The sequence below is a fragment of the Opisthocomus hoazin genome, chromosome 13 (assembly GCF_030867145.1).
Source record: "Opisthocomus hoazin isolate bOpiHoa1 chromosome 13, bOpiHoa1.hap1, whole genome shotgun sequence".
Taxonomy (NCBI): domain Eukaryota; kingdom Metazoa; phylum Chordata; class Aves; order Opisthocomiformes; family Opisthocomidae; genus Opisthocomus; species Opisthocomus hoazin.
Genome location: NC_134426.1, coordinates 25,745,072 through 25,771,063, shown reverse-complemented (window position 1 = coordinate 25,771,063; position 25,992 = coordinate 25,745,072). Strand labels below are relative to the sequence as shown.

The window sequence follows — 25,992 nt, the reverse complement described above, 5'->3', positions numbered from 1 at the left end:
GAGCTGATGGGAAGCGACTTTATTTTCTTGAAGACAGGCGAGATCTTTAGTAATACTGTGTCCTTAACTGGCTATATGACATGAGAGAGCAGCATGTAGTAAGAAACTCATTTTTTACGTCATGGGAGGATGTAATGCCGCTCCGTTAGAGGAACGCGCACTGCAGAGCGGCCAGCAGGTCGGGAAGCTCCCGTTCCTGACCAGTACGCGGGCAGCCAGGGTGTTGTGGTTACCCCTGGCTGCAGCTGCATCCGCTCTGCCCTCTCCTCCGCCCTGCGAGCAGAGTCCCGCCTGCGTGGGGCTCACATCCCGGGCTGGAAACTGGGCGTGCTGCTGGGTGTAGCTGAACCGGGGGAAGCAGCGGCAGAGCATCTCCGTTCTCAGAGCCAGGCGTGTACGCACAGCCACGCGCCGACCGGTGGGGAGCTTACGGCGCTTTCTGGAAAAGGCTCCCTGGTGTTTGTTGTCATCCTAGGCAAGTCCTAAACATTTCCAAAGTATTTTAAACGGTGTTTCTTTAGTCAGCCTTTGAATGGCCCTGTCCTAAACCTCGCCCAGTTTGAGGCTTTATTTCCATGACGAGTTGTGTGAGCCTTTTTCAAAGGAAAGAACACAGACCCACATCCCCAGGAAGAGATGGTGTTAACTGTCCACAAAAACCCCAACACAAGTCTTGCGGAAATACTTGTTGTTCAGAAATATTTATTAAACTGTTAAAATGATTTACTGCCCAACTAAAAAAAAAACCAAAAAAAAACCAACCCAAAAACTTCAGTGACCCTGCCCGCTGCAGACAGGATTGTTACACCCTGGATCTGACAACACCCTGGCCCCTTTTCCAACAGCAGATTTTACCTGAATATTGCAAAACAACACAGGACATATCTTCAAACCTTTACAAACTCTTCCCTACAGGCCATCCTTTCCGACGGCGCGTGGAGTGTATAAACTCAGCATTTCAAACACGAGAACGAGGAGCAGAGTGGTTAATGCTAGGTCAGGAGTAACTAATTAGATTTTTGAGGTAATGGGCTACGGAGATGAGTGGGGGGAGGCTGTACTGCTCAGTGCCGTTGTGTGGACCGGCTGCGGATCTGACCCGACTGGTGCCTGGGCTCTGGCGCAGGGGACGGGATGGGATGGGACGAGCTTTCCAGGCACTAGGCTGGGAGATGTCCTCTGTAATACACCGGCTTCGGTGCTGGGCAGAAACAGTGCAGTCTGTATTCCTGTTACCCCAGCTCACTGCGCTCAGCTGGTTTCAAAAGGGGTGGGCTTATTCAGGCTGTCCATCTGCTGCATTCCTGCACTGTTTCTGGTCACTGCAGCTCTTCTAAATGTGCTGAGTGACTGTACGCTGTGCTAGGGAGAGAGTTGACGGGCATCAGTCGCAAGTCAGCTGCCTGATCCAACTGCAGTGTACTTTTTTTCTTCTAATATGGAAGTGAAATAGACATCTTAGCAACTTAAGTATCATTAAATTAAGACACTCCCCCCATTTACGAATTGCTTTTCACCCAAGGGCGGGGGGAAGTCCTTGCTGTTTTATGGGTACAGCTTTCTGTAAGCATACAACGTAAGATATGTTACCAAAACGTAACCAGGCAAAAGCGTGTCTGCCTAATACCAGCATCAGATGCTACCGTCACTATCTCAACTGCAGATGGTTTTCACCTAAGGCCACGTATCCCCCCGCCCTGAACTGCAGTGACACCAGCGAGGCACAAGAAACACTTTCTCTACCTAGAACACGTGAAGGTGTTCAAAACACAGCACAGTTACCGTCAGCATTCAGCCCACCCCTGCAAAAATAGTTTCTCCTGGCAGTTTCCTTATAGATGGGCTAGGAACCATTTACTGCCCACGGACATCAAAGAATCTGGAGTCTTGGCTCACCCTGTATTAAAAACACCTGGCCTGCACTACACCCTCTGGCTTGCTGTCACTCAGGACTTCTCCAAGACTTCCTCCTACATTCAGTACCTGGAGTAGCTGAAGCTTTACTCCCACCTGAGCGCTGTTTTCTGCTCGTGGTGCTACTCCTAAGAGGCTCTTTACAGAGCAGATGTAGTTGCTGGGGGTAAGGTGCCAGCAGCAGCCCGCAGCCCCTGGCGCTAAGCCGTGTGTACGGAAGTTGCCTCCGGCCTTGTTGTAAGGATACGCTCCTCGCCAGCAGCGCTGTGCTCCAGCACGGACTCTCCTAGCACGCAGAAATCCGACCTCAGCACCTCCCTCGCCAGGGGCCGCAGACGCGCTCGTCCTCTCCCACCCGGTTAGGGGCCTTCGGGGAGAGCGTGACGTGCCCACACCTCACTGGACACGACAGCCATGCTGCGCAGGGCGTTAGTGTCATGGTTTTTGTAAGCACAGCTGAGGTCTCACAAGCTCAACGGCAAAGCAGATCGAAATCCCTTCTCCTGGCAGCTCAGCTGTGCTGGGCTTTTCCTGGTGAGCGTAGCCGCTGTAGCTGCAGGCTGCCCCAGCATCGACCAGCACCCATGGAGCAGCCTGCACGGACAGAACGCATCCGCCCTGCCCAGGTAGTGTTTAGACTAGTCAGAGAAAAGGTTTCAAGTGGGGGTCATCTCTGAGTCAGTTAAAACAGTTCACGTCAGCTAGCTGAGGGTGTCTTTCACTCTGAAGTTAGGCAGCCTTACCTAGACAGAAAAGTGGAGTGTGACTTCGTTAAAAACCTGTCTGTGGGAAAGAGACCCCGTAGCAGCTGTCTGCTACTCCAGGGGGAAGTCCCTGGTAAGAAGGGAAAAATTCAAGTGTTAGAATTCCTCCTTGTAAGCAGTTTGTTTTCCATTAACACTGCAGAACTCATGGCAAAATGCAAGGCACGCTCACCTCATACATCGGTTTCTTCATGCTTTAGGCACTATAAGCAGCAAGGGAAACGTACGCTCACTACCCCTCTCAAGGCTACTCCAGTTTATCAGTTTCTATCATCAGGTGGATCTCCACTCTGCAAAGTGCAGATGCCAGCTGAACTTGACAGGACACAGCAGCGCTATGACCTGCCATAGAGAGTGGCCAGCTGTCGTATCCCTCCTGAAAAAATCCTTACAGAAATAAAAAGCAAACAGCTGCTAGTGTTAACAAATAGGATAAAAGAGTCTCTGCCACTAGATACTGTACACTGCAAACAAACTTCTAATCATGGCACAGGTCCTTTCTTTTTGGTTTAAAGAAGCTTGTGTTACTGTAGTTAATGCATGAACAAGACCATGGACTTGTTACTCAGCACAAAACAAGTCATCTAGAAGCTTCGATGTCCCAGGGCATCAGCGACTGTTACTACAAAGCCTGGATTCTGTTTTCAGCAAACAGTCACCAAGTGAACAGTGAGGGATCCCTTCCGAAGAGCACATCGGAGACACAGCCGCTGAGGTGGGCAAGGCAAACAAAGTGACGAGCTGCCGGATTTGCTGACAGAAGCTTCATGTTAACTAGAGTGTCGAGATCTACTGCAGTCAGCTGAAGACCTCAAGGTTTTAGTCACAGGTGCTGCAGGGCTTCTTGTCCTTGTTCAGTGTAGGAGTCATCTTTATGTGAATTTGACCATTCTCCAAAAGTATCCTGGAAGTGCACATTTTTCTGTGATGCCTGCATACGTTTCTTATCACGAGAGAAGAAACTAAACCTTCCAGGAAGGGAGAAGCAGGGGAGGGGAGGGAAGAGAAAGAAGACTGTTTACCATCCTGAAAACACTTCAAACACCCGACACGATACACAGCACAACAAAACACAGAGCAAAAAAATCCGTTTGCATCTGCAAAAACCAAGGCAGGGAAGCCTGATGGGAGTGCATGTCAGAATGTTATTAGAGATGAAGTCATTGCAATCTCAAGCGGTTTGGCTATGGAAGCTTCAAATAAGCTCTAAATGCTGTTGACTCTACAAGGTCATTTTAGACGTATATTCCCCCTTCCCCATCCCTGAGATAACGAAGCGACACAATACAGGTTAGTTTCTCGGCATGAGTAAAGTGGTATCTTTGCCATTAAATCTGTATAATTTACCATAAAGCAGAAACAGAGAAAGTTTTTAAGGGTTTCAGCATGGAAATTTGTAAGATAAGAAAATAAGGCTCCACATTTTTTCCAAGTGTACAGATTTTGACAGATAAGACTTGATTCCTGCAAAAATAAATGAACAAACGCACGTATGCGCACAGGAGTTTGCAGGATGAAGGTTCTAGGCAAATGGGCCCAAGTGTGCACATCATTTCCTGTCACACGGCGTGGGTGCTCTAAGATGATGACGCACGTGAACCAACAGCCATTTAATACAACAACAAAGCTCTGACAACAGAGCTAAAAAAATACAGTTGGAAAAATCCTTGGTATCATTTTATTTGTATAGGATGAAGTTACTTGATTAGGCAAATTCAACGTTCGTCACGAGTTCGGTGCAAGGGGTGTTAGTGCAGTGTTCAGGTCTGCTGAGAAATGCAAAAGTTGCGGTTCCCGCTACCAAAGGTCTGAATTGGCTGCATACGCTTTTGGTTTCAGTGGTGCACTTCAGGAGGTAAATAGTGCACGGTACCAAGTATAATGCAGTCCTCATCCAGGACAGGAACTGCCAAATGCTTCTACAGTAAGAGGTTATGCAAACATAAACTCAGCTTTGACAGGTGATGGAGTATTTGTCAGGGCATAAACCTGATGCTGTGTCCACGCCCCAGCATCCTCAGCGTCCTTCCTCCTCCCACACTGCCCTCAGTCTCCCCTCCGCGCCATGGTCCCAACCCTCCAAGCCGCCTCATGCAGACCAGGGAGTTCTGCCTTCCATGTCTCTAGTCACACAGGAGGCTGTATTTGAGTGGCAGATGAGGTTTAAGGCAGCTTTCCTGCAAAAATATCCTATCATATGTGCAGGTAAGCATGATGATAATGGTTATCAAGAATATTAAGAATAATTATTTCTTGACTAGAAAGTGATATAAAAAGCAACACCAGTGCAATGCCAGATAACTAACGTTGCTAGCAGGACCTGAACTTTTGCATTTCCTGGCTTCAAATGTGCAGCCTTAATAGTGAAGTAAGTCTTTTGCACTTAATTGGCCTCACACTTTTCTACCACCTTCATCACAGGAGCTGATAAATTCACACACATATGCTACGTCTTTTCAGGGCCAGATCCAACTCCAGCTGATAAAAGAAGTGTCTAGTCACTGCGGCTTTCTGCTGAGCATGTTTGGTCCTGCATGGCCAGGCTTAGTATCCTGAAGTCCACACAACAGACTGCTGTATTTACGTAAGTGAGTTTCAAATGTCAAAGTTCAGTAATTTTCCACTTTATCATGAAATTAAGTAAGAGAAAAATACGTTCCTAAAATCTCTGCATGAAGCAGAAGGGTTAGGCTTTTTTTAATTCCTTCTGAAACGATGAAAAATGTTATTATGGCTAGAGAACTCATACGGAGGATGTCTGGAAAAAGCACCTCTGTGTGGAGAGGAAGGGAATTCAAATACTGTGTCGCTGCTGTAAATATGAAGATCACTGAAGCAGCAGTTCTACTGCAAAGAGCCTTTGTGTTAACAATTACCGGTACGTCTTCCAGGGACAGCCAAGAATAGGATGGTAGAACTGATTACTGAGAGTGTATGCTCTATTCCAAAATACGTAATTAGAGACAAAATATACAGTGCATGGATAGAAAGACACGGAAGCAACAGCCTGTAATTAACACTGGAAATTAATGTAGCTATCAGCCATTACATTCTGTAAATCTAACTAACTGATTTGTACCAAGTCATCAGAATGACAAGGGTTTCTTAAAAAGCACTGGTGTGAAGTGTGAATGGGCACGCTTAGTAAGCCAAATTAACAGATGCTGGTTAAAATTGCGTATTGCAATGGTTTTCTAAGGAGTAATGATTGGTTTAGCATGGTAACATTAAGGCAACGGGTGATAAAAAGTCAATACTTGAGGATGAGCGTGGAGGACTATGATGGGTTGGGCACTGACTGGTCATTCTGATTGGCACTTTGTTCTTCTGTGATCCCACAGGCAGCCGATGAGAATGCAACCAGCAGCGCATGTTAACACGGGGTCATGCAAAAGGAAACCACGGTACCAAACGTTTTAAAAAAAAAAAATTCCTACAAGGGACACAAGTCTTCTTATTGGCTGCAATGTGGGATCGTCTGGAATCAATCCAGCTGCTACCATGGGCATTATGGCTGTAAAGATCCTGGTCAGGAAAGTACAGACACAGAAGAGATAAGACTGGAGCAAGGGAAAGAAAAAGCATTCCATTAAAAAGAAAAGAGGCAAACACGATACATGGGGTTACTTTGAATTACCACATAGGATGTGTTACAGGGAGAGGTGGATCACCCAGGACAGCTCTCCTCAGTGAAAAACTCTCATTTAGGAAAAGCAGTCATTGTAACAGTTTAAATTGCTTTTGAGTTTCTAAAAGATACCACTTTTCTGTTGTGAGGCAGCCTGCAATCTGGGTTGGATTTCATCCAGGTCTGACCACCTCTAGCAATGCAGAGCAGAGGGCACATTTTTCTTCCCCAGAGACAAACAGGCACATACAGAATGAAATGAAGGATGAAGGTGTATGTTAAGACATACAAAACACGACTCTGCTGCGACTACTGGCTATTTGCACAGAAAACAGGGTTAGACAGGACCAGCACTACAGTTAAAAGATTTTACAAATGTTACAGCTGACAGTTTCAAGTTAAAAACCAGTATTGCAGGTGAAACGTTGAAATAACCTCCTACGCAAGCTGCTTGGTTAAAGGGCCTGTGTATCTGCTCCAAAAGAACCCTGCGTTGCTTCACATGCAGAAAGATGCCGGCGGCAGGCAGCTAAACACTTATTTGAAACCTTGCAGCTACTCTAGCAAACGCTTTCTAGCTGGCTAGCAGCAGTTTCTTGGTAAGAGTTCAGCACTGTCACTACGCGTTATACGATTCATGCAACTCGGAGCTTGAGAGAGCAAGGTGCTCTCTGCCCAGCCAGCCCCACACAAACCTGCCGCCACACCTTCATCCGTACCTGGAACACCCTCTGTTTTTCTAAGGATTCTCCTCAGAGGTTCTCCCTTGTGCCAAATATTTTTTTGAACTGTGGACTAATGTCAATTAAAGATTAAGTTGAAATCACGAGAGACATTTCACTTGTGACCAAATGCAGCTCTCCCCAACACAGTCACTTTTAACTGCTATTCTTCAATTAAAAAATGAAAACAAACAAGCAAACATTGTTGTATCATTAGCAGTAGCTAGAACGTCTATTTTTATGCATTGTGGCATGGTCCGTGAGCTGCAGAAATGAGACAGACACATCAGCTTTTGTAGACTGCAAGAATAGGAAGAAAACTTATGGCTGTTTCAGGCATTACATCAGTGACAAACAAGCACATATCCTTAAAGAGAAAACAAAAGGGCGTTTTCTGCTCAAAACAGAGGGAGCATTTTTAATCTCTGTACTTCTCCTCCACAGTAAAGCCTCCTGGTTACATTATTTCATCAGACATCTGACATGTGATGTGGTGGAGACAAATGTAGAAATCAGTCAGTCTGAGATCAGAACTCCAGAGTTTGCCCAAACCTGCAAACCCTGTGAGTGAAAAAAATGTTGATTTCCTTAACTTCTGTTTTCCTTTCTTTATGAGGATGTGGCACAGAATCACCTGAGCACATCTGAGATGGCACAGGCTACACACACAGGCCTCATTCCCTGAGGTACCGCGTGGTCAAGGAAAAAAGGGCACGTTACACGGGCAAGCATGAAACTTCTCTTGAGAGGAGAGCAGCAGTGTCTCCTATTTTTGTACTTCAGTTTTTTGTTTATATCAGGAGGAAGAGTCTGAAATGGAGGGAAAAGCAACCCTTCCTAGCAGTGAAATTTCCTGTCTTTTTAAAGCCCATCTACAAGTACACTGTTGACAACAGAGAGGAGGGGGGAAAGAGAAGAACCCCACACTAGACAAATCCCATCCAGACAGGCTGCAAGAATAAGTCACACCTGAAAACTATTACCGTCCTTCAGGTTGATGATTTTATCTTCCCTTATTTAATGTGATGGCTAAATGAAGAGAGAGCAGAAAGAAACCTGGGGACAGAGCATGACAGCTAGAGAAAGTAATTTCATCTTAACAGCAGGTTCAACGTGTGCTTCCACCGTCTGGCAGAAGAGAACTTTTGCCTTTTCTGAAAGGGGCCAAATCAACGGGATTTTATCTTTTATTGTGTGCGGGTTTAGTTAGATGAATTTAACACAGAATCTGAAAAACAAAGATTAGACAGGTGTCTGAAAATGTGCATTGACGGAGTGGTCTGATGCTCAACAGGTTTTCACTGATAAATCAACCGAGAGGAAGAAAGCACCGAGATAAGTGGTTGAAAACACTTCTGTGTCTCCTGCCATGGCTGCCTGTGTTGCTTACGCCTGTGTGCAGAGGGCAGAGTCAAAGCTATTACCTCGTCAGCACGTGCTCTGTCTTACAACGCCTATGTACGTTTTCATGCCACCTTTGTTTCATAAATCACGCATGGAAACTGCAATCAACACAAACTGCGTAAGCTGAAGCCAGCCACCCCCCCACAATTGGATAAGCTTTAAAAAGTACTAAAATAGATTTCAAAGAAAAGAGAAGCTTTACAGTGGAGACCTTGTGCGACAAAGTATTATTATTATCATCATCACAGTTGCAGAATGAAAACTTAAGTCCCAACTCAAAGTGTATTTTCTAGTCATCTGAGAGGAAGGGTTCTCTCAGCAAACAAAGCAGCACAGACAGAAGCTGGAGCCTTCTGAAAATCATCAAAAGTGCCCTCCTGACTTTATGGTGTTTTGGATCAGTACAGATCTTCCCAGGGAACTTACTCTCACGGGGCTGCTGCTGTTATTAAACAAGGACTGAAGGTTATGGACATGGGGACAGGATGGAAGAGCTTCTTATGTGGAAACAAAAGACTATTCCAAAATCATTTATACAGCTAATAACATTAAGCTTCCAGTATCACAAAAATCCAAAGACCTGCTAGAAGGTTACAAGACTTAACTTGGAATAAATAAACGTACAAGGAGGGAGTTTCAACAGACAAATGGATTGGCTAACACTGTGATTTTATAATTATGTGATACACTAGTAAATGCACACCTCTGACAGTAAGCTTAGGTTTCGTAAAGCACCATTAAATGCTTCACCAGAAGAAGGTGGGGTTCTTTATAGCCAAGAAAGCTAGCATCCTCTCCAGCAGCAAACAAAAGGTTTTTGTGCTGTACACATAGTGCAAGTCGGGTTCTAAAGGCTTAGGTCAACAGGGAAATGGGTGCAGCAAGGTCATAGGGAAACCTTGCTCTCCACACCCAACTGCTACAGCTCTGCAGCTGGTTTTCCTTGTGAACAACCCTCCTTACACCGAGCATGACCTGGGGGCCAGTGGTTTCTGACACTCCACCACCTTCGGATCTGTGTGTTAAGGAACTGGGACTTGCACAGGAGCGTTGTTCCCGCCATCCGTGGACACAGAGATCCAGCATAGACCAGTTTTGGGCGCTCAGGACAGGCTGAGTGCTACTCTGGATAAGACCACAACTAGCAGCACCTCCCTTTGGAGTATGGCTATGTAGCCCAGACAAGAAAATTTGCTAGGAAGATCAGGTGTCTGTGTTTAAAAGCTCACCGGCTCATACCAGCTGTGATAGAACACTGCAACACATGCTCTTTTGGTTAGCCTGAAGAGTGTACTTAAGAAGGACACATTAGATCTGCAGTGGGCATCTGGGGCACACCAGTCCGGCCCACAAACACACGCGGAGCACTGCTGGGCTCCCTCCTGCTCTCTGCACGTACGGAGCGAAAAGGTACCACAGGAGATAATCCGAGATTGAAAGTTGTCCCAGATCTAGGCAGAAGTTTTGGCCAAAGCCAGCTGCTGTTTCATGATACCTGTCAAGTGCTCCTCCAATGTCTCTCCCATATGCATTAGGGATGTGGTTATGTTAATTTTAGATTCTTTAAAATCATCCTATGCATAAGAAACATTTAGAATTTGCAGACTATATCCAGTATCCTTAGAAAGTATGCTACTTACAGTCGTTTGATTCCAGATTCAGGCTGAGTTGAGGGTTTGGACTGAATTATGGGTGTAGGTTGTGGGGATCTAGTTTCTTCCTCTGTTTCCTCACTTTAAAGAAAGAAAAGATAATTAATATTCTCCTCCCAAGCCACAGAAGCGCTTTAAGTTCAAAATTCAGTCTGAGGTAGTACTGTTGATGAAGAAATGCAAAAAGATCTGTTCCAAGCTCACTGAAATCAATGGGAGATTTTTATGTCAACCAAGGAACAGCACCTAGAACTGGGTCTCCTTCCAGTATTTTCTTCCCAAAAATACAAGCAGAGGGAGAAGGGGAATACATTGAATAAATGTTCTAGAATTTTCATTTTAGACCCACTTGTATCCCCATTTTTGAAGTTCAAAAGCATTACATGTTTATAATCTTTCTAAGATTCAGGGGGAACTTGGGAGTTAGGGAAGGACATAGTTTTTCTCAACCAGACTCAAACCAAAGCCATATGCTTCCAATCTCTACTTTAAGCCTTTGCAGAAATAAAAGCTTGCTGGACGCTATTTAAGACCACATTTATTGTTTCTAGACCTCCTTATGGCTCCTCTGTGTACAGCATGCAACAGGAGAGGAGATCTAGCCTACCTTTTGTAATACAAAAGCTCCTCTTGAAGTAAAAACACTTTAGATTTCAGTTCATTCCTCTCATGAAGGACATCCCGAAGCTCCTGCAAGGTGAATCTTGGACGATTCGGATCTTTTAAGTCCATTGCCATCTTTTCTGACTCTGAGAGGCAGTCATCATTGTTTGGTTCTGTCTAGGAAGTGAAACATGGTCTTTATATTCACCATGCAAGTGCATGTCTGAGGATTTTAAAGTATTTAGCAGTCTAGTTCCCAGCATCTTCCTTTCAGCACTATTAAATCCTCTTTTAGGAGGAATACAGCAATTTTAAGAGGAAAAAAAAATGTAGAAGGAATTTGTTTTTCATGTTAAAGACTGTCAGCAAGAACAGCTCGGTGATCTGATCGCTTTGTTCTTTCCTGCACTCTGCTGACTGAGGACACACGCAGGACTGGTGAGACCGTGGCAAGCCTCCGAAAGATGGGCTGAGCTCTGTTCTACCTCTCTTCACCATGTGCTGGGGGGAAGACCTAAGTGTTGTGACCCACAATCAAAGCCCCGTACTCACAGGAATCCTTCACAGAGGTACATGTCTGGGAAAACAAACAAAACCAATGGTTTCTAGCAGGCCTGAACACAAGGCCCAGCCTGAGCCACCTTACAGGTGATCAGTTTTCTTGTGCGGAAATTCTTGTGGAATCCAGACTGCCAGAAAGTCCACTGAAATGCACAGTCCAATTGTTGATAAACAAGTCAGTTTAAGGAATTCATACTTTTAACAAATGGGGTAAATCAAACATCAGTCTTTTATATAAACACTGAAAAAAATGCATAGCAAAGATCACGACAGTTCCTTCCGGCTCCTCCCACAAAGCTGGCTCCTTTAGACATAAACATACCAAGTGGAGATTTAAGTTTCTATCCCCTTAATGCCTTGATCAGAAAAGCCAGACTGGTGTTAGCACCAGAATCTAGGTGCAAAGTGGAAGAAAACTGCAGATGAATGCTAGATGAGGCATTTATACCTGGGTACCCTTGTCTCTTCTGTTCCCCTGAGGAGGTGACTGGAAGCGTGGAGGAACTGTACCTCCCACCCCCCGGTTTCTGCGGCTCCCAACAAGCCAGGACTTGCACTCCAGGCACACAGCTGGATTCCCAGGCCTGTGGGGCTGCTTCCTCTCACCAGGCAGGCTCTAGCACATGCACAGAACTATTTGGCCCTAACCGCTTGTGAAAATGTGGTCTGTATAAACACAGCACACAGAAGACCATCATTCAAGTCCGCTACTGTTGCTCCACTCGGTGGCTGCACAGAGCTGAGAACCAGTTAATGAGAAATCACAAGCTTCTGGGAAGGGTACTCAGAATCAACATGCTGAAAAGCAGCTACAAGCCTTTAGAGGTCTGCAGGATTTCTAACAATACAGGTAAATGCAGGGCATTCTGTTCCCGCAAAGTACATCTGAAATGTAGCAAAGTACATTTGAAATGTGATGCTTTTTGCAAGGACTGACTAGAAGCCAGCACATGAAATCAGAGATGCCAGCAGCCAGGCCAGCCACCCACCCTCCTAGCAGGATGCAGAGCTCAGAGTCTCTGAGCTCCTGTGTCGCAGTGACGCCTCGCTGGGATGCAAGCTGGACATTTGAGGAGCTAAGTACTGAAATTCTTAAGAGTCCGTTTTTTGTAAGGCTGATCCTACCCTCTTTTAAGCTTATGTGGTTGTGAAACAGTTTTGCTAGCTATTGATACATGACTTCAGGTTAAACTTGGCTGAGCTAAGTAAGGTTGGTGCAGTATCAATTTCTACAGCAGGGACAGCAGTCCTCCTGCAAGGACAAAGCAGCGGAGCAATGCTCACTCGTCCATTTGTTTGATTCACCCCACTCATCCAAATGCATTTCTTTACATAGACTACAATAAATAAAGATTGATGCAACCTAACAAGAGGTTCAAAGGAAATTACCCAGAATTTCCTCTTCTTCACCCCTCTAGATCAGGGTCTGAGCTGATGCCTCTTTTTTTTCCCCACACCTGTGCCCATATAAGCTATTTTTGCTAGATTTTGCTCAAATCAGCAAAGACTGAGCAGCCTGTAGCCAATGCAAATGTACTTGGCTGAAGCTAACAAGCAATGTCCATTCCAGAGTATGCAGCTATTCTAGCTTTCTGCTTGCCGCTGCAATTCCTGTCTAACCACCATCCTGGCAAAGAGAGCAGGGAACAGCTCTAATTAGAAGAGGTGCCATTGCCATGGAACTGATGAGCTAGAGAGAGGTAAAGAATGCGTCCTTTCTCTCCAGAGACTGAAGACACTTTCACTCCTGCTGGCTCCAGGCCTAGGCTCCGCAGCCCCTTTTGCAAAGCTGGGTGTCCTGACTGAATTAACAGCAATGAAATCATCCTTTTCATTATTAATACAGTGCTTGCGCAATTCAGCAGCGACATGTTTTAACACAACACTGGCTGTCACATTCCAGGGGGGACCAGGGCACCCTGTCAACCTTTGCCTCTGCTTCCTGATGTGTATTCCTGCCTACTACAAGTGAATTGGCTGTTTCACTCCCCACTGCAGTCTATCGGGCATTTACAACGACGCTTGGTACTGGAGCTCTTACCAACACATCCAGCCAAACACCTCTACACGATAGTGCTCATTTAAGTTCCTTCATATCATGATAGCCCTATCCTACTTGGTACTCTTCTAAGAGCAGCCCTAGGGAAGGGAAATACAGCACATTTGCTTTAGGAAGACAGAAGTAGTGTCACATGCACAAAGAAAAATAATGGGAACCATAAAGAGGACTCAAGGATGCAGCAGACCAGAGATGGATCTTTTTCTCAAGTCTGCATTCCTACGGCTCTGATCTCAGCACCAAGTCCACTTGCAGATTGTCACTTCGCCTGTTCCTGCAAGTACCCGAGTGTGCAAGTAGTAACATTTGCTTTTCATGAACATTTGTGCTCGTAAGACTTCACTGTACAAATTCCAACAGGAAGCAGAAGCAGAAATAAGGCCAAAGTTGGCTCCTCCAAAAGGTGCCTTCAAATCTTTATGTTGATTTGGTAGCAACAGACCAGCTTAGTCCTGACAGATCAAAAGTACCATAAGCACTGCAAGGACCAAGTGTGCAGAGCTCTGCATTGCCTCTGGGACCGCTTCTGACACAATTTCTTTTCTAGTATGGTTCATATGCCACCACCATCGTAGTGCACTGCACCTTTGGGACTCATTAGGGCTTGCATATCTGCATACTTGGCAAAGCTTAAGCTACTTGTCAGCTGTTTATCTTTTGGAAAACCCAGACTGCTTAAGGAATCAGTTTGTTTTCCTTTGGGGGAAGGGGTTGATGTGTACAAACAAAATGAAGCCAAACATACTAACAGAGCACTACCAAAACACTATCTGCCTCCAATACAAATTAACAGCTGATACTGCAGAGATTCTGGATTGCTTTGTGATGTTTTTAATAGAACACTCTCTTTTGAAGCAATGATCTGTTCTGATATCTGGCGAATCCCGCAGCCTAGTGCATGACCCAAAGGTTACACTTCCTAGGACATGTGGTGGGCAGCCACAAGTCTAAGGGGAGAGCTGTTCTCTAGTGCAGCCATCCCACTGCTAACGCCACTCTGCCTTCTTGGGTCCCTCCTGTAGGAAGGAGGGGTCTGTTCCACTGGGTCCTCACCCACCCTAATGGGGCCCTTCCTGTCACGGTGCAATGAGTGATGTTGCTCTCTGGATGTCACACCCGAATGCAAGATGCTGTCCTCAAATCCCACCATTGCCTCTGATGTGTATCGATCACTTTTATCCAAATAAGAGGTACTTGGTATGAAATCCAAAGCTTTTCAAAAAGCTGTTTAAAAAGTGATTTGAAGTGTCTCTTACCTTTACTTCCTCCCCATTTTGGCTGTCCTCACCCTGCAGTTTTTCTCTCAGTTTCCCCAGCTCTGCTCGCAGCGTGCCCATCTCCTGCTCCTTGGTTTGCAGGTATGCTTCCAACTCCACCTTCTGCTCGATCAGTGCCTTCCCCTGAGCCTCAACCACAGTGATCCGATGCCGCAGGTCATGGTTAATTTTCATTAACCTGTTCTGTTGCTGCTGAAGCTGCAAAACATTGATGCAATAGGTCAGCATCCATTCAGCCATCAGCCATGATGGCCAAGTCCCAAACACCATGTTAAAGAAAAACTAGTGGGATCCTGTTGAATTTAATCTGGGAAATTCTCTCCCTTCCTCACTCCCAGATTAGTTTCTTTAATATGTAACTATCTACTGCAGTTGCAGTCACGAAAATTTAATTGCTTTCTAGAGTAAAGAGGCATTTTTCCCCTAGCACAGGGAATTCTCCAGCTAAAAGCAAATCTATCACTTCTGGTATTATCTTTCAAAAAGGCAAAGTTCAAGGATAGGGTGGCTTATGGGATTCTGAATCAAATCTTAACCTAGAGTAGAAGAGAGAAAGACAAGGCAGAGGAATCCTCAGTATTCAATTTATATTATAAGTACTTTGCTTTCAGCTCTTAGGCTGTCTCGTAAGGTGGGGTGTGACCTGCTGGGCATCATGTGGACAGCACCAATTCGAAAGGCCACTGCACCTACCAGAGGCACTTGGGTAGAGCAAAGATCTTCTAGGTCTGCCCCTCACTAGCACCAGAAGAGTCCCATGGCCTCAGGAGATGAGGCAGCAAGAGGGTGGGAAGCAAAATATGGGTAAGGAGGTCATTCCTCCTGACACAGAAAGAACCAAGACGTCACGTGATACCCAAAGTCACAGTGGAGTCTGTGATTCATCTAAGACTAAACCTGGATCTCTTGTGCTGTGGTCCCTAGGACAACCCATCCTCACAGTGACCTGTTCGCTGCTGGCAAAAGCAAGTGACCCAGGCTGGGCTCAGGCCCCGTCCTCCCACACTCTTCCTGTGCAAAGAGGTAATCAGCATTGCATCCCTGGTGTGGGAGTGCGGCTGTGGAGTCCCTGCTGCCAAACTCTGCAGAGAATATATGTAAAATATACAGTAGCCTGCTCACCCACAGCACGGATCTCTGGGTGGGGCGAGGCATGGGGCTGCTGAGGAAGTTTGCACTGCCAAAGCAGAGAGAGATTCAAGAAGCCAGAGAAAGTTACCTGTCCCGTTCCCATGGAAGGGAAGAGGTATCAGGTCTTTAACAAAACAAACAAAACAACCCGTCCTTCCCCCATCTTCCTCTCCTTACACTGGTTTCCAGTCACGTTCCAGCTGTGCCTGGTCCTTCTGAATGCAGCAGAGGGTGTGTGTCTGCACTGAAGACTGCCCAATCATTTTGGACACTCGACAGCTATGCCAGACACTTCAGTTACCCGACTAATTATCTGGCATTGCTTACAAATTCTGCATTAACTTAAAACCTGAAGCCAGACTATGGAAATATGGGTAAGAAAGAAGAGAAACAGGAAGAATAAGAGCCACTTACAGCCTCTACATCCTCATTTTTAAGTCCAAGTTCCCGGTCCTTTGCTCTGATTTCATCCCTCTGTTTATCTACCACTTCCTTCAGCTTCTTCATGACTTGCCGCTCTCTCTCTGACATTCCTGGTTATAAAAGAACACAGAAAACAAACTAAGGACAATTAGAAGCTGCTGAAACTGAGAACAATAACAGTGAGAAATATTTATGTAAAGACTCTGGAAGTTGCCTGCTGGTAGAATTACAAAGAAGCTGTTGGAAGATGCTTTAAAGGTTACTTCAAGGATAACAGGGAACACAGATGACACAATCCACTCCATAAAGCCACTGCACAGTAACTCCTTAAAAAAGGAACTGACAGTCCTCAGAAACATTTGTAAGAGTGAGGTGATGCTTCTACATTTTGCTGCCTCAGTAGTTTTACACCAGAGTTCACACTGTGCCCCAGGGAGCTTGGTTATCTGTGTGATAATCTGTAGAATCAGCTGGCTAAGACCCTGTGAAAATTGTAAAAAAGATGGTCTGGATCCTCATCAAGTTCCAAACATGTCATTGTTGTGTGTGTTAGACCCAAACCAGCTGAGGTGCACTGGACTAGAATGATTTTATGCTGAAACCCAGTTTTGTGATGGGTGAACAGGAGATGAAGCAGGACCCTCAGAAAGTACCCACACCCTGAATCTAGAAGGAAAATTCAGTCTGAATTATGGTCACGTATTTTCCCCTTACATTTTGCAGCCCTTTTTGCATCCTGTTGTGTGATAATTCATATTAAGCATAATTGTACTTCAGAGAAGAATACTACACGGCATTTCACTTATGAAAGATGTTTGGAACATTGCCAAGAATCCAACATTGATCCTGTCTGAAAATAAACAAAGGATTAGATTAACCTGAAATCTGACCAACAAATCATTAGGAAATGTCACAAATCACAAAATAGGAAGAATTCTTCCGTTATTTGTCATTATAGAGATAATCAAGAACTGCTGGTACTACAGTGATGGGCTCTTTGCAGCAAACACCGACAGGGTGGTTTAACTTGGTGAGATGATAAATCCACTACACGAACTCTTCCTGGTAACGGCAGAGACACGCAGTTTGATGGTCCTAAACTATCACCTAAAATCACATTATCCAACATCCCATAGGAGGGCTTGAAGAGGGAAGGCTGTGACCAGGGCCGTGTGTGGCTGCTCTGGCCAAAGTCCAGCCCAAGCAGAAGCTCAAATCCAGGGCCTACTGCTGTCTCGTCACATCACCTTTGGCAAAGTACTTAGTTCCTTGGGCCCTCAGTTCCCTCCAACTATGAACTGCGGGTGGTGATAATTCACTCATCCCTCTGGGTGGCTGGAAAGCCGCTTCCTTTTTAATATATCAAAACAGTTCCCACATCAGAAGTATGCTGCGTACACATCAAATGTATCCAGCCCGTCAAGTCTCTACTTTCTAACATCAGCTCAGACTTTCTGGTTATGTTCTTCCCTCATCAGAGAAATCCAAAGCTGCTCCCATAAGACAATGCAGGCTGCACGCCTTTAGGAACTCCAGCTGACATTGTTTACAGTTTGAACTGATGGATAATACAGTAAAGCAAGACAAACTTGAGAGAAAGGGAGTAACTCTTGGTGGATGTGCACTCCTGCAGCAGCTGTGGGTGCCCATGCAGGCATAAAAAGCGTACTGCTGCCAACAGAGGGAACGCCAGCTCCGATCCCTCACCGCTAAAGGACACAGAATCCCCCAGAGCTACAGTACAGCAGAGAACAGGTAACTGCTCTGCTGGAAAAAAGGACTGGTGATCGTGGCTGGCCAGGAATTTGGTTCAGAGAATGTGCTCCTGTCAAACACCAGAAAACAGCTGAGTGACATGGTGTTCACATTCTAGTATTACCTTCTCATCTTTTTTAATTCTGTGGTAAGTCTGCCTGCTCTATTTCTGGACCCTGGTCCTTACCATCTCTCTGCTCTAGGTTCCAGTTCTTTGCAGGATAATTTTAATTCTGCACTGCGCTAACAGCTCATACCCACCAGGGAGGACAAGAGGACACGGACACATACTGCCACTTCACTCTTCTAAAAGATCCACGCTTTCCTATCACAACACAGGTCTGGCACACTACTGTAGCCACAAACTCCACTACAGGTTCCTGGATCCACCCTCTGCAGCCAGCCTCAGGGTTAGGGCCTACAACATCAGCTGTATTTAAAACAAACAAAAAAAAAAATCCAAAACTTTGCCTTGAAGTACAGAGGGACTGCAGTGAAACTTCAGACTGGTGGTTTCACCCCAGTAGGAGCTAGGAATAGTGAGTGCAGCTATATTCATTAGTACTTGTGAGATGCTTTGAGATCTCTAGATAGCAGGTGCTATTTAAAGAAAAAAGTACCATTTCGGTGCTGACTGCCTTTCCTCCCACTGTGCTCATTTTTCTCCCTGACATTTGGTGAACGTAAAAGACTTCAGTTGTGTGCACAGATCACTATATTATCCTTTTCATTTTAAGAGGAGAGGAAAGGAAAGGTGGGAAGTGTTTGTGAAACAGTCACATCATCTTCTACTTCCTCAGGCACTGGGGAGGAGCAGAGGGAAATCACTAAGTGCCCTAAATGTAAAGTAATTATCTCTAAATGATTCAAAGTCTAATATCTGCAAGATCTTCAATGGCACACCCAGCTGGCTTCCCTAGGCACATCCTATGAGCAAATTCCTGTGGATTGCTGTGATCATAGCATTGTTCGAGCAAGAGAAAGCAAAGCGGCTGAAAAAAAACAGAAAAGAAATGGGAAAAAAAAAACACCCCACCCCACGAACATCCTTCATGTTTATGTTTAGGGCCCTGTTTACTGTTGTGTTCATACAACATCTATCACAACAGGTCACAGCGGCAGTCAGGGCCTGTGGCACTATGCCAGTACCTAAATATTCAGAATAGACGTTTGCCTCCGCTTTTGAGAGGGAACTGTAGGTTCGTCAGCAGCCTAGCACAAGAGGTTCACACAACTGCTGACATCCCACTGCTTGTCTATACTGCCACAGCCAGTCTGAGACAGCAGCTCCCCTGGCTGCAGTGGAACAGCAGCCTGCTTCTCCTGTTTGACACACCTTGGGTCAGGCTTGCTCGGGGCGTATTACTAGGATATTCCAATCAGTCAGCACCATCACGAAGTGCTCAGCCTGAGCTTGGGCGGAGTAGCATTAATGGACGTTGCAGACTCATCTTTAACCCCTCCTGTGTATTTTGCATTCTGCCACCTGTCCTTTCACATGAACCCTGCTCTGCTCAGACTCTCAGCAGACGCCCTCTGTGCAGAACACTCCTGTTTAGACAGGATCGCATCTGCCTCTCTCATAAACACCTTCGTTATGCTGAAGTGAGGCTCTGTGAACTCTGATGTGACTATTAATTTGCAACGATTGAATCTCAAAGGCTTGTACACCCAAATCACTGGCCTCTGCTGACTGTGCTAAAGATAACTCTTTTAACTGTCTGGTAAGTAAGCAGCACGCTGTTAATCCCAGGGGCTAGCCGCTAAGGGGAGACATGACCACGATACTGAACTGTGCTGACTGGAGTCTGGTCAAAGTTAGTCCAGCTAACAAAGTATTTAGCTGGAAAATCTGCCTCTGTAGACTCTACATGTATCAGATCAAACGATGGAGACTGAAAAAAAGCAGCATGACTGCTTTTTGAGGCTATCCAAACAAGTCATTTGAGACAAATCTATCCCCATTCATTAATAAGAAAATTTCCTAAAAGGAAAACAGTTGGGTTTGATATAATAGGTCCCAATAATAAGACAACATTGCTATAAACTAATGCGATTTGACTTAAACTGATAATTTTGGCCAAAGAGTACCAGTGATCCCAGAATTTGATCGCTGGAATGGGTTTATGGGTTTTGTTTGTTATTATACTTGGGTAGACACAGTAAAAATAACAGGAAAAGCATGCCTGGCATTTGCTTGGCTAGCTGCATGTGAAGAGTATGGCTATATTTAAATAGCACATGAGCTGCAGTGAGCTAGATACCCACTGGAAGAAGAGGATAAAAAAAAAAAAAAAAGCAGAGAAAACAAAGGGGAAGTTGGTTCTTTATAACAAGATGCCATAGTCTTCATGGTCTGTGACTCATCGCTGCCATTCTGAAATTTTGCATGGAGTTTGTAAGGCTGATGTTGAGCAGCTACTTTGCCGTTAATTGACTTCAAAATTGAAAGCGTTGCATTTGTTTTAAAAAAACTGGTGCTCTTGAGAGGTTTAACAGTTTTTACTTTTTGAAGATTTCATTATACTCCTCCCCAGGGCAAGTGAGCAGTACTCGGCCTCTGGGAGGAAGCATGTGCGACTTGTGCAGCGTTGGACAGAGTTTCATCCACCTACAGCAAGCCTTCATTTAATCCCAGCCTCCAGTGTCTGGAAAAGGATATCCATTTGGTCCTAATGCTTTACTGGAGAGCTGCAACAGCTCAGCTGTGTGGTCTGGTTTTCAGACTGGCCAGTGACTTTGCACACTACACAATGGACATTAGCTTTTTGAGGGAGCTGTGACTTTACTGATCATCAGAACCTGCAGTGAAAGTGGAGCTGTGGCTTGAAGCAGTGGACCAGAGTCCCGTCCACATACAAACAGCTCAGAAAGCCACCCACTTCCCAACCGACTCACCATCACTGGCAGGTTTTGCTGCTGGAGTGACACTGTTACCATTCTCAGCTGCCCGCCCCATCTCTCAGCTCAAGGCTGCCTCATCCCCAAAGCTGCACAGTCATTTTTTTTCAACTCCTCAGCTTAAATCCCAGCAAAGTACCATGAAATGGACTCGGTACCCAGCAGCCTCAAATGATGAACTGTGGCACAAACAGACAGCGGCTCATCTGCCCCTGCTCTTGGGAAAGAGCTATTTGCTGAGCTGTGGGCGAGAGCTGAGGATGGCAATTGTTGCAGTTGCTGCAGTGAAATCTACCTGTCCTTGCAAGTTGGAATCCTATGTCTTGAGCTTCACTCTGCCTCAGGAAAGAAGCTGCCCACAAATTGGTTGTTTCAACTCTTTAGGATTCACCCACTCCCTGCATTATAAATCTCTTCACCTATTCTAAATTGACTGTAGGCCCCAAACAAGTGAGAGAGCCCTAAAGGCAGGTAAATCAAGTAAAATCAGCCTCTCCTATTCCAGGAGAGTATCATGACATTCTCCTAGAACATCTCCAGATGGTCGACTGATATAATTCACGCAAAGACATCTTGATTTGCTGCTTCACAAACAGTTATTGTGAATAGATCAACAGTTGCACTTATTTTTGTGCATAATGGTGTGAAATAAACATTGCTGAATGGATTATTAGAAAACATAAGGAAGGCTTAAGAATGTCTTTTGCAAAATGCAAACTAAAAAGAAAAAAAAAGTGATAGACAAAAAAATGAAGCTAAACTTTACTTTCAGAGATGCTTCTCAGCCAAACTTGTTCAGGCTTTTATTTCCCTCCTATGCCCACCTCTCACCACATCTTCAGTGTTATCATGTATTCTAAGATTTTTCTGTTTAGGTAAAAAACCAAACCAAACCACAAACCTCCAAAATCCAGACCTGCATTAACCTATAAGAAAAAAGCCAGAATATCCAGTCAAAATATTTTTATAAAGTATTGCTTTTTATAACAAAAGCAAGTACTGAATTTGAAGTATCAAACTTGCCTTCATGCTTCTGAAATTCCTCTTCTGTGAAATTAATGTCTTTGTGAGACAAGTTTGTCATCAGCTGTTTATTCTCCTCCTGCAGCTGTGCAATTTGGGTAAGAAGGTCCTGTGCTTCCCCTCTCCAGACATCCTCCACCAGCTCTAATTCCTAAAGGGTAGACCGGGACAACACATTTATATTTTTAAACATGTTAAGAGTCTTTGACTGGACGACTTACAGATCAAACCAGTAACAATCCTACTATGATTCTTATCAAAAACAATTAAGTGAGACTACTTTGAATTTCTTAGATGATGTCTACTTTTCTAATGCCAGCATCAAGAAATCAACTACCAAAGTCTCCTTCTGTTATATGCGGAATGTAAATACACGAGGAGACAATTCCTGACGCAAACATTTTTGACGTGCAAGTTACCCAAAGGATGGCTCCTTATGCCCCATTTTGCTGTGAGGACCAGATTAAGGGGACTGCTGTGTTAGACAAGATAATCAAACATGACCAAGAACTACCTCCTGCATTCCAGGAAGCAGTCGCAAAGGCTGTTACAAAAGCCCCAGAAACATCACACAGCGCGGGCCAGGGGAGCCAGTGTTAGGCACGCTCATTTTGAGAGGGTAGCATCTCTAGTCTAAATTTCTGTTATGAAACACAAGTGTAAAAATAAGGAGTGCGTGATCCAGCGCAGCAAACCCAGAGTTCCTAGCTCACATGGTAAACACAAGACAAAACCGACCGTCTTACATAAATTGTTCTATATGGAATGTCTTGAGTGGCATCTGTGTCAGTGGCAGCGAGACCAGTCAGAACAGCAACCCCCATTTGTCAGGACACTGTGTCAAGAGCAGCTGTCACCAATCCCCACAGAGGTCAAATTAGGACAAAAAGTATATAAAGTCCTCTAGAAAAAAAACAGTTGTATTAAGAACTTTGCTTGTTCCAAAAGCCTTTGCCATAAATCATACTTCTGCAGTGGGGGGCATTCTCTGCTCCATTTTCATGTGTGTGCTTCAAACGAAAAAAGCTGCATGCAAATCACTGGAGCCAGGCTGAGTCACTTGCTGACTTCCACATTCATCCAGCACGCCCCTTTCCTACCTAACAACAAAACACATTCAGACAACAACCCCGCCAAGCAGAGCTCCAGGCTAAAATAAGCTCTGCTGAGAGATTAAAGGATAGCTTTCTGCTTTGAATGTATGCTCTGATAATGGGAAATCATGCTCCTATTGGCTTTTGGGTCCAAATGCCATTTTATTCCAGCATTTATTCTTGCATTGCTGTCATTTTATAATGCCTATAAGTGTCCTAAAAGTTTTACAGAAGACACTACATGACAAATACAAATAACATATAGATGTTGTAAGCTATGCAGACTTAACTACTATGAAGGAAAGAAAATATAATGAATCACCTCTACTCTGCTTGAAACTCTTTATCTTGAGAGAAAAGCAAATTCGTAATAAAACTTTATGTAGTCTAGATATTTGGCAATTTAGAATGACGCTGCATATTATAACTCTGTAGCTAAAATAACGCACTGACCCAGTTTAGGTAATAAAACAGCACATTCACCACTTATGAGCGTACTGATAAAAACAAAATAGAACACACATAAACCTCCAAACTACCTCAAGTTAAATCGTTTATGTGTGGCCACAGTGTAAACACACAACTAGACTAAGCTTTCTTATTTATTGCTAGTGAAAAGCTCGATCAATTGGAGCAGAAATTAACTTCTGAACCCTCGTTAGTAGAGGTATCGGACCGAGAAGGCAGATCTGTAGGCCACTCTGTGCCAGCCAGCAGAGGAAACCCCAGGTGGTGCTAAGCCAGGTTAACAGGCAAGCACTAAAATCTCGTAAATTGATACTTGCCAAGAACCACTAAAAGCTTGTCTGGACTGGGTTTTGGAGGCTTTCGGGTCACAAATATTTCTCAGTCTCTGCCTTCTTCCTGCTTACCAGTACATGTCCTGTGAAAGAGTTAGCCTTCAAATGCTCACACTGGAAGACAGCTGGATGCAACGCTACTGTTCTATAGGGACTTACTGCACTGGGAATCAACTTGATTAAGAAATACATATGTATCATGTATTGTATTTTCCTTTTTAAAATGTTTCCACCAAAGTTTCATCTGGATTGTCTGAACACTCCCTGAGCCATTTCCTGACCATTAGAGGAGCCAGCCAAGTAGAGATGGTTAACTGGCAGGGGATAAGCTGACATCTGGCAAGCACAGCGTTCTGCAGTTGACACGCCTGGGAAACTTTTTAACACACAGATGAATTTCAGAAGCATCTACACAGAACATCAACTTGGACAATGATACTGGGTGTTGCTCCCAGGCCCAGTTCAGTATCCACTTCACCATGCAGTGTGTTGTTAATACACAAGATAAAGCACTACTGCTGACTGGAAACACCGTGGCCCCTGTGCAACCAGTGGGGAGCTGTGACTTGGGGCAGCTCTTCCCAGAGGCGACATGCCCTCAGAAAGCCTTCTGGCAGCAAGGGCTCTGGAAGACCTACCTCGATCTTAGCAGAGGGCCCAGACACAGTAAGGAACCAGCACAACAGACAACCTGCTTGCCTCAAAGTCAGATCTGATAGACGGGCAAAGGCACAGGTTTGCTATGTGGGCTTGTACCTGTTCTCTAGACCTTCTTACTTCATACTCTGGAGACTTAACCAGGGCTCTATACATTAAACATCTTCCACCAGCCTTTTCAGAGATACTGCCCTGAGACTTCCTCTGCAAACTGCTGCAGGAATTATCCTGGATTTTTCACGTGCTAAGCGAAAGTCGCCTGGCTGATTCTTTTTACAACACAAAACTTGAATTTATTTAAATTGAAGCCAGCTTTCGAGGTTTGAGGTCTCTCTTCCAGAAATTCCTTGTCTCCTCCTTATTCCGCATCTGTGTGTACAAGCAGGAATGGCATGAAGCAGCAGTGATTTAGCACAGTCACTAGAAGAAAACATTTCTTTAAATCAGTTATCTGGATGGTCTAAAGAGTAGATCTGCCATTTCCACTGCAGTAAGCCGAGCAGCTCACGCTGTCCTGCCACATGAGGGTGAGAAGGATAAAGGAAGTGATTTCTACCTTGGGCTTTCAAGGCAATGGTGTCAGGGAACAGTATGACCACCTCAGATCAAGCCAAGGGACAACATCTTACCATCAGAGGACGGAGCAGGAATTTGTGAGTGCGCTCTTCCCCAATCTTCAGCCCTAAGACTGCCCTGAAATCACTTGGTCCTCCATCCCTCTCCTATGTGTGCCAGGAAGACTAGACTGCTAAACCATTCGCGGCGCTGGAGAGAGAAGCGCATTCCTGCCAGTGACCATTCCCGGCCTAGGAGGAAGCAGCACTCTGCTCTCTCAGGAGAGGGGATGGAGCAGGAGTCCTCATCGGGGAAACATAAGGGGAAGGAAACACGGTGACTGGGGAAGGGCTGGAGGAAGGGAAGGAAGGAGGAAACTTCCAGGAAGGAAGGAAAAACAACAACAACAACACGCCCAAACCCTCAGCGACGCCAACGCAGCATCCACGGAGATCCCGAAAGCCCGCCCTGGCCGTCCCCGCACGCCCGCCCCGCGGCACCCCGCCCCGCACCCCCGCCTCTCCCTTTGTTTTCCCCGGCGGCTGCGGGGCAGGGACCGGCGGGGCCGAGGCCCGGCTCTCCCCCCGCGTCCCCCCCCCTCCCCGGGCCCGCACCTTCTGGTGCTTTCGCTCCTTCTCGATGCGGTCCATCCTCTCCAGGCGCAGGCGGTCGAGCTCCAGGCGCAGCTCCTCCATCTCGGGGTTGATGTGGTTGCGGCTGACCAGCACCTCCAGGATCTCCAGCACCCGCACCACCTTGGGCATGAGGCGGGCGATGGCCTCGCAGCCGTGCTGATCGATCACCCGCTCAAACTCCTGCCCCACGGCCGAAGCGATATCGTAGACGTCCATGACCGTCAGCTCCGCCGCGTTCTTCTCCAGGGCGGGCGGCGCCCCGCCGCCGCCGTCCATGGCTCGCCGGGCCCCGCGGCTCCCTCATAGGCGGCGGCCCCTCCTCGCCCGGCCTCCCCTCACACGGGCCGCGCCGCGGACTCGGGACGGGACCGGGCTGTTCGAACTCGGCCGGGCGGCGGGAGGGCGGGCGCGGCCTCCCCGCCTCCCCGCCGCCC

The 25,992-nt window shown here is 45.7% G+C and overlaps 1 protein-coding gene across 4 annotated transcripts; it reads right to left on the bottom strand.

Moving 5' to 3' along the window:
* Window positions 1–4: 4 nt before the first annotated feature.
* Window positions 5–25,992, bottom strand: RILPL1 (Rab interacting lysosomal protein like 1). Of its 4 annotated transcripts, XM_075435120.1 has the most exons (9): window positions 25,538–25,992; window positions 21,818–21,968; window positions 16,130–16,248; window positions 14,564–14,782; window positions 10,692–10,864; window positions 10,073–10,165; window positions 6,116–6,203; window positions 4,849–4,855; window positions 3,855–4,134 (listed from the first exon to the last, which is right to left on the bottom strand). In XM_075435120.1, the coding sequence occupies exons 1-9, from the start codon at window positions 25,832–25,834 to the stop codon at window positions 4,022–4,024; spliced, it is 1,260 nt and encodes a 419-aa protein (XP_075291235.1). In that variant the 5' UTR covers window positions 25,835–25,992; the 3' UTR covers window positions 3,855–4,021. The 4 variants fall into 4 exon arrangements, with proteins under 4 accessions (XP_075291232.1, XP_075291234.1, XP_075291233.1 ...); XM_075435119.1 differs by lacking the exons at window positions 3,855–4,134; window positions 4,849–4,855; window positions 6,116–6,203 and adding exons at window positions 3,559–3,646; window positions 7,026–7,101 and having other exon boundaries at window positions 25,538–25,990; XM_075435118.1 differs by lacking the exons at window positions 3,855–4,134; window positions 4,849–4,855 and adding an exon at window positions 3,561–3,646 and having other exon boundaries at window positions 25,538–25,990.